This window comes from Haematobia irritans, chromosome 3 (assembly GCF_050003625.1).
Source record: "Haematobia irritans isolate KBUSLIRL chromosome 3, ASM5000362v1, whole genome shotgun sequence".
Lineage (NCBI taxonomy): Eukaryota > Metazoa > Arthropoda > Insecta > Diptera > Muscidae > Haematobia > Haematobia irritans.
The window spans coordinates 5,498,398-5,511,869 of NC_134399.1; the positions used below are offsets into that span (position 1 = coordinate 5,498,398).

Here is a 13,472-nt window from a genome sequence, read left to right on the forward strand (position 1 = left end):
TAGGAATAAAATTTTCGAGCGATTAAGTTATCACAATTACATAAAATGATAACAAAGTAGGTGTATGCTACACTGTCATATTTATCCTTTCTCCTCTTATGCTATATTTCTTTGTCAGTTAATATTTAAAGAAGATTTAAGAGTTTGTGGTTTCTTATTTCTTAAAAATACCAATAAATCTTTATTTTTCTAATTTTAATTAACCACATGTCTACTTAAAAAAGAGCCCATATATCTCGAAAATGTCAAATACTGTCTTCTCTTTTATTTGTGAATGAAAGCCAAGAACATTTCTTTCCTTTGCATTGATCGAACAATTGCGCAGTATTCAAATAATTCCTTTTGATGACACCTAGGCCAATAATTCAATAAGACTTTTCATTTCCATACAATCAAAAACCTATGCCATATAAAATGTCAATTTAGGCTTCCACACAAAATTGATTTCCCCACCCAAACAAACACACAAACATAACAGAAACCCAAATTTAAAAGCAACATAATTGGCATAAAATGTGGTGAAGAAAGCCAAAAATACAAAATACCAAAATAATAAACAATATCAAACACCACAAGACACCATAATTTCTTTTCGAATTGGAAACTCACATTGTAAAGAAATTGTAAAAGAAATTAGACTTTTTATTTATGTCAGTGACAATACTTATGTATGAACATACAGGTGTCCTGGATATATTGCCTTGACTTCCCCAAAGTTGATGGAGCGTATATGATTAAGACTTTGGATTTTCTTTTTAAATTGAAATTGCTGTCAATGAATGAAGGAAAAGTTGATAAAATAACGGCAACAACAATGGCAGCAAAACCTTAGACGATTTATTGATAGCTATCATTAAGACTTTTTGACATGCGAAACAAAATTATTAATAGAATATTTCGTCACAAAATGGAAAAAATAAATACTTGTACGGAAAAACAAGTGAAAGCATTATGCTTTGGGGACCAACACCTAAATTTGTTCACGTAGATGAGGGATTTGGTAGTAATAACATATACAACTTTAAGAGCATGAAGGTGTGGTAAGGATACCATAAAAAAATTGGACAAGATTTTATTTCTTTAGAAAATTTCGTCAAAATTTTATTTCTTTAGAAAATTTTGTCAAAATTGTATTTCTTTAGAAAATTTTGTCAAAATGTCATTTCTATGGAAAATTTGGCAAAAATTTTCTTTTTATAGAAAGTTTTGTCAAATTTTTATTTTAATAAAAAATTTTGTCAAAATTTTATTTCTAATGACAATTTTGTCAAATTTTTCTTTCAATGAAAATTTTGTCAAAATTTTATTTCTATAGAAATTTTTTTCAAAATTTTATATCTATAGAAAATTGAATTTCTATAGAAAATTTTGTCAAAATTTTATTTCTTTAGAAAATGTCGTCAACATTTGATTTCTCTAGAAAATTTTGTCAAAATTGTATCTCTATAGAAAATTTGGTAAAAAATTTATTTCTATATATAAATTTCTCAAAAAGTTATTTCTATAGCAAATTTTGTCAAAATTATATTTCAATGGAAAATTTTGTCAAAATTTTATTTCTATAGAAAATTTTGTCAAAATTTTATTTCTTCAGGAAATTTTGTCAAAATTTTTTTCTATAGAAAATTTTGTCAACATTTTATTTCTATAGAAAATTTTGTCAAAATTTTATTTCTTTAGAAAATGTTGTCAACATTTTATTTCTTTAGAAAATTTTGTCAAAATTTTATTTCTATAGAAAATTTGGTAAAAATTTTATTTCTATAGAAAAAATTCTCAAAATTTTGTTTCTATAGAAAATTTTGTCAAAATTTTATTTCTTTAGAAAATGTTGTCAAAATGTCATTTCTATGGAAAATTTTGCAAAAATTTTATTTTTATATAAAGTTTTGTCAAATTTTTATTAAAATAGAAAATTTTATTTCTTTAGAAAATTTTGTCAAAATTTTATTTCTTTAGAAAATGTTGTCAAAATGTCATTTCTATGGAAAATTTTGCAAACATTTTATTTTTATAGAAAATTTTGTCAAAATTTTATTTCTTTAGAAAATTTTGTCAAAATTTTATTTCTATATAAAATTTGGAAAAAATTTTATTTCTATATATAATTTTCTCAAAAATTTATTTCTATAGAAAATTTTGTCAAAATTATATTTCTTTAGGAAATTTTGTCAAATTTTTTTTCTCTATAGAAAATTTTGTCAAAATTTTATTTTTATAGAAAAGTTTCTAAAAATGTTATTTCTATAGAAAATTTGGCCAAAATTTTATTTCTATAGAAAATTTTGTCAAAATTTTATTTCTTTAGAAAATTTTGTCAAATTTTTATATATCTAGAAAATTTTGTCAAAATTTTATTTCTATAGAAAATTTTGTCAAAATTATATTTCTATAGAAAATTTTGGCAAATTTTTATTTCTATAGAAAATTTTGTCAACATTTTATTTCTATAGAAAAATTTCTCAAAATTTTGTTGCTATAGCAAATTTTGTCACAATTTTATTTCAGAAAATTTTATCAAAATTTTATTTCTATTAGAAATTTTGCCAAAATTATATTTCCATAGAAAATTTTGCCAAAATTATATTTCTATAGAATATTTTACCAAAATTGCCTTTCTATTAGAAATTTTGCCAAAATTTGATTTCTATAGAATATTTTGCCAACATTTTATTTGTATTAGAAATTTCGCCTACATTTTATTTCTGTAGAAAATTTTGGCAAAAATTTATTTCTATGGAAAACTGTCTCAATATTTTATTTCTATAGAAAATTTTGCCAAAATTTTATTCTTATAGAACATTTTGTGAAGAGAAGGTAGTTAAAGCGAGATAATATTAATTGACCCCAAATGTATTGATGAGCTTCTAATCATATCATGAAATTTGGTATTAGAATTTTTGTTTTTGGTACACGACCAACACCAATGAAGTTTGGGCAAATCCGTTTTTTTTTTCTTTTAATTTGCCTCATACGTAAGTGAAATTCTACTTTGATGTACATCGATATAAAAAGTACTTCTCCCGAGTAAAATTAATTGACCACGATTGGTCGACTACAGTATGAATACTCTCTTCAATTTGTTTTTTTTTTTATATTCGCAACTTGGTCTTCTTTTGTACAACAAATCCCAAATAGACTGAATGCAATAGAGAATAAAATAATCAGGTCTACTTCTGGCTTAATGGCTTCATTTTTAAATCGCATTTAATTTTTTGGCCCAACAGGCCCCACGTTGGGCGCCATTTTTCTCGTTTTCATCACTATGTACTTAAAATTTATTCTTTAAAAATTATTTTTATTTTTACCCCACACCCCCATCTCATCTCAATTACTGTCAACTTACCTATTGTTGTTATCAGCGTTAGGGAATATAGAAATGCTGAAGCATAAGTCCATTTATGTGAGGGCGGATTCATGGGTACACCAGTCTGATGTACTTTCGATTGACGTACTGTACGCAACAAAGTATCCTAAAAGACAAAACAGGCAAGGTAATGTAAACAAAAAATTTATTTTAAGGCTCATCTAGGCTTAGAGAGTAAACTTTTTTTGTTGGAGGGTCTGTATATGTAGGTAATCTAAATATGGAAGCAAATGTTGGATGCTGGATATATTGAGGCTGTGTGTCTTATTGTGTATGATGACTGTCAGTACTCACCTGAAAATGTTGCACCTCCTGTGCTGCCAAGCGGGTCCAATTTTCCTTATACAAAATATTCAAATCTTCTGTTATCGACCACAGGCGATCAACCGTTCTAAAAATAAATACCAAAATGACAGCATAAACAAATTAGAATCGTTTCTGTTGATGTTGATGGTGTAACTAAGATTTAGCAAAGTGTCAACATGTACTTAATTCAAACAAAAACATTGAACATTTGGGAGTAATAAGGTGGTGAAGATTATATTCTGGTTCGGTATGAGGAAATCTTAAAATAGTTCTATTAATACAGACAGAGTAAAAATAACAAAAAAACAAATTTGATAAGAGCTGGGCGAAATGGGTATTAGGAAAAAGAAAAGGGGGATCACAATCGGTCCAGACGCGAAACTTCGACACAATGCGTTCGTGGATGTACCACGGCTATGAAAGACTTTATCTGCCCCAAAATAGTTTTTAAAGCTCTTTATATATCTATGGAAAAATTTTATTTCTATAGAAAATGTTGCCAAAATTTTATTCCTATTGAAAATTTTGACAAAATTTTATTTCTATTGAAAATTTTCCCAATATTTTATTTCTTTAGAAAATTTTGCCCAAAATTTGATTTCTATAGAAAATTTTAACAAAATTGTATTTCTATAGAAAATTTTGCCCAAAATTTGATTTCTATAGAAAATTTTGCCAAAATATTATTTCTTTAGAAAATTTTACCAAAATTGTATTTCTATCGAAAATTTTGCCAAAATTTTATTTCCATAGAAAAATGTTGTCACAATCTTAATTCTCTAGAAAAATTTTCCCCAAAATTTGATTTATATAGCAAATTTTGCCAAAATTTTACTTCTATAGAAAATTTTGTCAACATTTATCACAATAGAAAATTTTGTCAAAATTTTAATTCTATAGGAAAATTTTGTCAATTTTTTTATAGAAAATTTTGTCAAAATTTTATTTCTATAGAAAGTTTTACCAACATTTTTTTATTAGAGAAAAATGTGCCAAAATTTTATTCCAATAGAAAATTTTGCCAACATTTTGTCAAAATTTTGTAGAAATTTTTCTCAAAATTTTATTTCAATAGAAATGTTTGCCAATATTTTATTTTTATAGACAATATTGTTAACATTTTATATCTATAGAAAATTTTGTCAAAATTTTATTTGTATAGAAAATTTTACCAAAATTTTTTTATTAGAGAAAATTTTGCCAAAATTTTATTCCAATAGAAATTTTTGCCAACATTTTGTCAAAATTTTGTAGAAATTTTTCTCAAAATTTTATTTCTATAGAAAATTTGTTAGAATTTTAATTCTTTAGGAAAATTTTGTCAAAAATTTATTTTTATGGAATATTTTGTCAAAATTTTATTTCTATAAAGAATTTTGCCAAAATTAAATTTTTATAGAACATTTTGTCAAAATTTTATTTCTATAGAAAATTTTACCAAAATTTTATTATTAGAGAAAATTTTGCCAAAATTTTATTTCAATAGAAAATTTTGCTAACATTTTGTCAACATTTTTAAGAAATTTTTCTCAAAATTTTATTTCTACAGAAAAATTTGACAAAATCTTATTTCAATAGAAATTTTTGCCAATATCTTATTTCTATAGACAATTTTGCCAAAATTTTATATCTATAGAAAATTTCGTCAAAATTTTATTTGTATAGAAAATTTTGTCAACTTTTTTTGTGTTAAATTTTACCAAAATATTATTATTATAGAACATTTTGTCAAAATTTTATTCCAATAGAAAATTTTGCCAACATTTTAATTTTGTAGAAAATTTTGCCAAATTTTTGTCAAAATTTTATTTGTATAGAAAATTTTACCAAAATTTTTTTATTAGAGAAAATTTTGCCAAAATTTTATTCCAATAAAAATTTTTGCCAACATTTTGTCAAAATTTTGTAGAAATTTTTCTCAAAATTTTATTTCTATAGAAAATTTTAGTAAAATTGTATTTCTATAGAAAATTTTGCCAACATTTATTTCTATAGAAAAATGTTGTCATAATCTTATTTCTCTAGAAAATTTTTCCCAAAATTTGATTTCTATAGCAAATTTTGCCAAACTTGTACTTCTATAGAAAATTTTGCCAACATTTTTCACTAACAAAAATTTTGTCAAAATTGTATTTCTATATAAAACTTTGTTAAAATTTTAATTCTTTAGGCAAATTTTGTCAAAAATTTATTTTTATGGAATATTTTGTCAAAATTTTATTTCTATAAAGAATTTTGCCAAAATTAAATTTTTATAGAACATTTTGTCAAAATTTTATTTCTATAGAAAATTTTACCAAAATTTTATTATTAGAGAAAATTTTGCCAAAATTTTATTTCAATAGAAAATTTTGCTAACATTTTGTCAAAATTTTTAAGAAATTTTTCTCAAAATTTTATTTCTACAGAAAAATTTGACAAAATCTTATTTCAATAGAAATTTTTGCCAATATCTTATTTCTATAGACAATTTTGCCAAAATTTTATATCTATAGAAAATTTCGTCAAAATTTTATTTGTATAGAAAATTTTGTCAACTTTTTTTATGTTAAATTTTGCCAAAATATTATTATTATAGAACATTTTGTCAAAATTTTATTCCAATAGAAAATTTTGCCAACATTTTAATTTTGTAGAAAATTTTGCCAAATTTTTGTCAAAATTTCTTAGAAAATTTTCTCAAAATTTTATTTCCAAAAAAAAATTTTGCCAAAATCGTATTTCTATGTTATTGAAATTTTCTCCAAGCTTTTATTTCTATAAAAATTTTTCTTCTTATTATTTTCTATAGAAAATTTCGTCAAAATTTTATTTCTATAGAAAGTGTTGTCAAAATTTTATTTCTATAGAAAAATTTGCCAACATTTTATTTCTAAAATTTGCCAAAATTTTATTTCTATATATTTTTATTTCTATAGAAAATGTTGTCAAAATTTTTTTTCTGTACAAAAATTTGCCAAAATTTTATTACTATAGAAATTTTGTCAAAATTTTATTTCTATAGAAAATTTTGCCAATATTGTATTTCCATAGGAAATTTTGCCCAAGTTTTATTTCTATAAAAATTTAAGTACCTCTTAGTTGGAGAAGAATACTTTGCAGAATCTACCAAATAATTCTACCAATCTACAAACTATGGTAACTGTACTTTCTTCCCTCCTAGGGGATATAGGCACTCCGATTCGGCCTCTAATGTAAGCGCTGTCATTCACATCACCACCTTAATGAACTCAAAATACCATGGGGTCAAGCAGATTTCATTCAGATATTGCAGGATGCTCCAAATGAAAACTCTAAAACTCCTACTAATATTGCACAGCTAGGAGAGGGACAAATGAAGCACCCTAAAGTGGTGTCTCCAAAGAGTCTATATTCTGTAGGATGGAGAGGGGTGGAACACGTATGTGAATTCCTCAGCCAACTTAGTTGGGAGACGCTATAGGGAGGAGCAGAATTTCTCCGATAACTTCATCTGGAGAAATGTCGCGTGTACTGAGTGTCCAGAATATGTATGTTACAGTTCGTAGATATATGCTCCGTATGGGGCGCCAATTTATTATAACTCAAACTACAACCTGAAATCCCGATAACTTCATTTGGAAAAATGCCCAAATCAAAGATCGGTAGTGCAGTTGTAGAAAAAGCTTCGTATTTATATACTGATATAGCTGTTGTTTTAGCCGGCCAGCATAGGTGTATGGTAAAGTTCTTAGATTATGTGCCCCGTGTCGGGCGCCAATTTATTAGAACTCAAACTAATAGCAGAAATCCCGATAACTTCATTTAAAGAAATTCGAAAAGACCATCATACCCATATAAAAGAACGGTAATCTACAGAATCTAGGACCACTTTTTATGTATGGAGGTAGTCAGTGAATATCAAAGAGCAATGGGCGGCTTTTTGAAATGACTAAAGAGGTCGAATGTACTGAGTGCCACCAATATGAGGATGAGAACTTTAGAGTATTTATTCTGCACTTGTAGATCAGTGTCTATATAATTATGTAGCTGTTGTTTTAATCGGTTAGCATAGTTTTATGTTAATGTTCATAGATCAAATGCCCCGTGTCGGGCGCCAAATTAATTATAACTCAAATTACTATGTGCCCAGGGTGTTATAAATCTGATCTCCTACCAGAATTATCGCTCGATCCCACATTACATCACTGCTTGCCTCAGAGTCATCATCTTCAGGGTTAGACTAGCACAGGAGGTGTTTCTGGTCGGTTTTGGGGTATGATGATGTGCCTTCTAGAGTGAACTAGATCCAAATTTATTTCCATTTGTTATGAAAACATACGTAAGTCACCTTATTCCCTTCTATAGAAATCATGTTTCCTTGAATATCAAACGAATGCATATAAATATCTCATGACATCCTGTTTTTCGTTTTTTCAAATAGTTTGACTGCTTCCTTATTCTTCAATAAACAATTACAAATGAACTTATTGATTTAGTGACCTCCCCCCCAAATGCATTTATTTTTTAAAACATGCCTTCAAGCATAACCATACAAAAAAAGGACGAAGGAAGAACACAAGAAAAATCAACCATTCTATTAGAGAGACGGAAAGAGAGAGGGGGGGTCGCAAAATTTCGAAAATCTACATATGTAATATGAAATCGAGGAAAAGTTGTTTGCAAGTGGTTGGCTGTAGTTTATTTATTCCATGCATGCATCCTGGTTGATCCTTGAAGGTAAGTACCTGCCAGTGTATTGATAATATGTGGTATATGCATGTAGCACACAAAACGAAGCAAAGTAAATAAATTTAAATTCAAATGCAATCAATTGTAACGGAAAAACACAAAACAATAAACCATCAATGTGCATAACAAAAGGATATTGCATTCAAAGAATACCCTTTCTCGCTCTTACTACCAATCCCACCTATACAATAACAAATGAATTGAGCCAGCAATAAATACTTGATTGCTATATACAATCAAAACAAATTAAGTTGAGAGTGTATGTGGAGGAGAATAAATTCAATAGCAATTGGAGCAAGCATAAGTATATGCTTGCTGGTAATTGCAATTATTGTTCCAGAAAGAATCGCTCTCTTTTAACCTTAAAAGCCTCTATATTGCCAGTCTTTAAAAACGTCAAAGTTTGCTAGCCCTTTGGGTATCGATGAAAACTTTTAACAACGAAAAACCTGCGGCCCATAACAAAGCAAAAATAAAAGGGTTTCTCTCCAATTCTCCAAACTCTTACCACCTGATGGCATCCTTGCATTGCATGTGGCCTTGCCTTGATTGCCATCAGGCATGTTGTAAGCCATGCAATGGCTGTAGCAACAGCAGCAGCAGTAGCAGTTAAATGTAAATGGCATTATGCAAATACACAACAATATCCTTGTTTATATTCTGATTTTTCATGGTAAATTTGTCGATTGTTGTTGGCTCAATCAAAACTTATACAAACTAACAAAAATGCATACAGAGACTCATAAAAATGCACAATTTTAGATATAGCTAAATGTATTAGGGTTGCCAGTTTAGATTTTTTTTTTTAATTTCTGCAGAAAAAAACATGGATAAAAACTCCCAAATTCCATAGATACGAGTCCATAGACACATAGAACGATATGGGATAATCTGACAGCCGAAAGGACGACGAAAACACTTTGCAGTTGTGTGGTAAAGTTAATCGCTTATGTGACCCGTGTCGGGCGCCAATTTATTATAACACAAACTACTAGCCGGAAACCCGATAACTTCATCTGGACAAATACCTAAAAATCATCATACCGTAATAAAAAATATTACGTATGGATATAATCAATAAATATCGAGAAGCAATGAGCAGCTTTTTGGAATGACTAACTAGATCGAATGTACAGAGTGTCACGAAGATGAAAATGAAAACTTTAGAGGATTTATTCTGAACTTATAGAAAAAAAGCGTAGTGTCTATATACTGATGTAGCTGTTATTCTAACTGGTTATCAAAGTCAATCGATAATGTAGCCCATGTCGGGCGCCAATTTTTTTATAAACCCGATGATTTCATTTGAAGAAAAACCTAAAGACCATCATCCCAAAATAAAAGACCTATTCAACAACAAAATTTTGGGCCAAATATTACGTAAGGAGGTACTCGGTAATAGGTATCAAAAAGATCCTGCGAGTCCAGAGACTCATACAGCGATGTGGAATAGTCAGACAGTCGGAAGGACGACGAAGACACTATGGGGTGACTCAAGCGTTATTAAAATCTCGGAAACTCGTACAGGTGTAAAGGTGAGTACTATGAGAAGGGAAATAAATTGAAGTCACATAGAGCGATGTGCAACAATGTCACAATGCGACAGTAGGAATGGCGACTATAAAGAGACTCATAGCAGGGAGGAATATAGGGATCTTGTGAAGACGAGTACTCCCGGAAGGGAATAAAGGGAAATATACTGAAAGACACATAGGGTGACATGGAAGACTGATATATTCCGAAGGATGGCGAAGACCCTTTGGGGTGACTCAAACGAATTTAAATCCTTGCAACTTAAAAATGTGACCTGGAACACTGATATATTCCGAAGGATGGCGAATACCTTTTGCGGTGACTCAAACGCATTTAAATCCTAGCAATTAAGAAATGTGAGTAGGAAGTAGTGGGGAAATAAAAATGAAGGCACATATATAGTGATGAGAAACAATGCCACAATTTTCGAATAGGAAGAAAGGAGGGGGAGAAGGCTCAAAGAAAATTAAGTCTGGGGATCTTATGAAGGTGAGTACTCCCCGAAGGGAATAACGGAAAAAATCTAAGAAACTAGTAAAGGTGAGTACTTTGTGCAACAATACCAAAATGCGATAGTAATAAACGCGAAGATGACGCTGTCACGTGACTCATAAGGAACAGTGAGACAAACGGAAGGACAACGAAGACAATTTGGAGTGATATTAAATCTAAGGAACTGGGAAAGGTGAGTACTCTGAGAAGGGAATAATGGGGAAATCAGCGTGAAGGAACACAGAGCCATGTGCAAAAATCACATTTGTCACAGTTGGTAGAATTCTACCAAAAATGGTAGAATTCTTGATGTTTCACAAATTTTCTATAGAAATAAAACTTTCAAAAAATTTTCTATAGCAATAAAATTTTCAAAAAATTTTCTATAGAAATAAAATTTTCAAAAAATTTTCTATAGAAATAACATTTTCAAAAAATGTTCTATAGAAATAAAATTTTCAAAAAAAATCTATAGAAAACAAAATTTTGAGAACATTTTCTATAGAAATAAAATTTTGGTTAAATTTTCTATAGAAATAAAACTTTGACAAAATTTTATATAGAAATGAAATTTTAGCAAAATTTTCTATAGAAACAAAAATTTGACAAAATTTTCTATATAAATAGAATTTTGACAAAATTTTTTATAGAAATAAAATTTTGACAAAATTTTCTACGGAAATAAAATTTTGACACAATTTTCTATAGAAATAAAATTTTGGCAAAATTTCCTATAGAACTAAAATTTTCAAAAAATTTTCTATAGAAATAATATTTTAAAAAAATTTTCTATAGAAAACAAAATTTTCTATAGAAAAAAATTTTGACAAAATTTTCTATAGAAATAGAATTTTGACAAAATTTTCTATAGAAATGAAATTTTAGCAAAATTTTCTATATAAACAAAAATTTGACAAAATTTTTTATAGAAATAAAATTTTGACAAAATTTTCTATAGAAATAAAATTTTGACAAAAATTTCTATAGAAATAAAATTTTGACATAATTTTCTATAGAAATAAAATTTTGGCAAAATTTTCTATAGAAATAAAATTCTAATAAAATGTTCTATAGAAAACAAAATTTGGACAAAATTTTCTATAGAAATAAAATATTGACAAAAATTTCTATAGAAATAAAACTTTGACAAAATTTGATATAGAAATAAAATTTTGACAAAATTTTAAACAAAACTAAAATTTTGACAAAATTTTCTATAAAAATAAAATTTTGACAAAATTTTCTATAGAAATAAAATTTTCAAAAAATTTTCTATAGAACTAAAATGTTGACATAATTTTCTTTAGAAATAAAATGTTAACAAAATTTTCTATAGAAAACAAAATTTTGAGAACATTTTCTATAGAAATAAAATTTTGGTAAAATTTTCTATAGAAATAAAACTTTGACAAAATTTTATATAGAAATGAAATTTTAATCAAATATTCTATGGAAAAAAAATTTTACAAAATTTTCTATAGAACTAGAATTTTGACAAAATTTTTTATAGAAATAGAATTTTGATAAAATTTTCTATAGAAATAAAATTTTGACAAAATTTTAAACAGAGCTAAAATTTTGACAAAATTTTTTATAGAAATAAAATTTTGACAAAATTTTTATAACAAGTATATACGGCCGTAAGTTCGGCCAGGCCGAATCTTATGTACCCCCCACCATGGATTGCGTAGAAAATTCTACGAAAGACTGTCATCCACAATCGAAATACTTGGGTTGTGGTATCTTAAAACTTCTTAACATCGTTTTCTAAATTGTGAGTTAGTCCATACGTGGTATATATTAGACAAAAAAATTATCTATAGTTAAGTCTACAAATAATTACGAATCGATATGGACTTTTTGCACGTTACGTAGAGAGCCAGAATTGAAATGGGGGCTATATACAATTATGAACTTGATATGGACCAATTTTTGTGTGATTGGAAATCGATTTATCTGAGGGATATATATAACTATAGACCGATATGGACCTAGTTAGGCATGGTTGTTAACGACCATATACTAGCACAATGTACCAAATTTCAACTCGGGATCGGTTTATATGGGGCTATATATGATTATGGACTGATATGGACCACTTTTGGCATGGTTGTGAAATATCATATACGATCACCACGTACCAAATTTCAAGCAGATCGTATGCATTTTGCTTCTCCAAAAGGCACCGGAAGTCAAATCTGGCGATCGGTTAAATGGGAGCTATATATAATTATGGGCTGATAGGAACCAATTCCTGCATGGTTGTTGGATACCATATACTAACATCACGTACCAAATTTCAACCGAATGGGAAGAATTTTGCTCTTCCAAGGGGCTCTGGAGGTCAAATCTGGGGATCGGTTTATATGGGGCCTATATATAATTATGGACCGATTTCGGCCAATTTTTTCATGGGAGTTTGAGGCCATATATTAACACCACGTACCAAATTTCAACTGAATCAGATGAATTTTGGTCTTCCAAGAGGCTCCGGAGGTCATATGTGGTGATCGGTTTATATGGGGGCTATATATAATTATAGACCGATGTGGACCAATTTTTGCGTGGTTGTTAGAGACCATATACTAACACCATGTACCAAATTTCAGCCATATCGGATGAAATTTGCTTCTCTTAGAGGCATCGCAAGCCAAATCGTGGGATCGGTTTATATGGGGGCTATATATAATTATGGACCGATGTGGACCAATTTTTGCATGGTTGTTAGAGACCATATACTAACACCATGTACCAAATTTCAGCTGGATCGGATGAAATTTGCTTCTCTTAGAGGCCTCGCAAACCAAATCGGGGGATCGGTTTATATGGGGTCTATATATAATTATGGACCGATGTGGACCAATTTTTGCCTGGTTGTTAGAGACCGTATACTAACACCATGTACCAAATTTCAGCCGGATCGAATGAAATTTGCTTCTCTTAGAGGCCTCGCAAGCCAAATCGGGGGATCGGTTTATATGGGGGCTATATATAATTATGAACCGATGTAGACCAATTTTTGCATGGTTGTTGGAGACCATATACTAACACGATGTACCAAATT

At 28.4% G+C, this 13,472-nt stretch overlaps 1 protein-coding gene across 1 annotated transcript in view; it reads right to left on the minus strand.

The window, feature by feature from the left end:
- LOC142230586 (potassium channel, subfamily K, member 16) overlaps nt 1–13,472 on the minus strand; it is a 237,111-nt gene that overhangs the window by 84,171 nt on the left and 139,468 nt on the right. The window contains exons 4-5 of the mRNA XM_075301226.1: nt 3,662–3,758; nt 3,347–3,473 (exon numbers count right to left, since the gene is read on the minus strand). Of these exons, the coding sequence (XP_075157341.1) occupies nt 3,347–3,473; nt 3,662–3,758 (224 nt within the window). The remainder of the gene's footprint in view (nt 1–3,346; nt 3,474–3,661; nt 3,759–13,472) is intronic.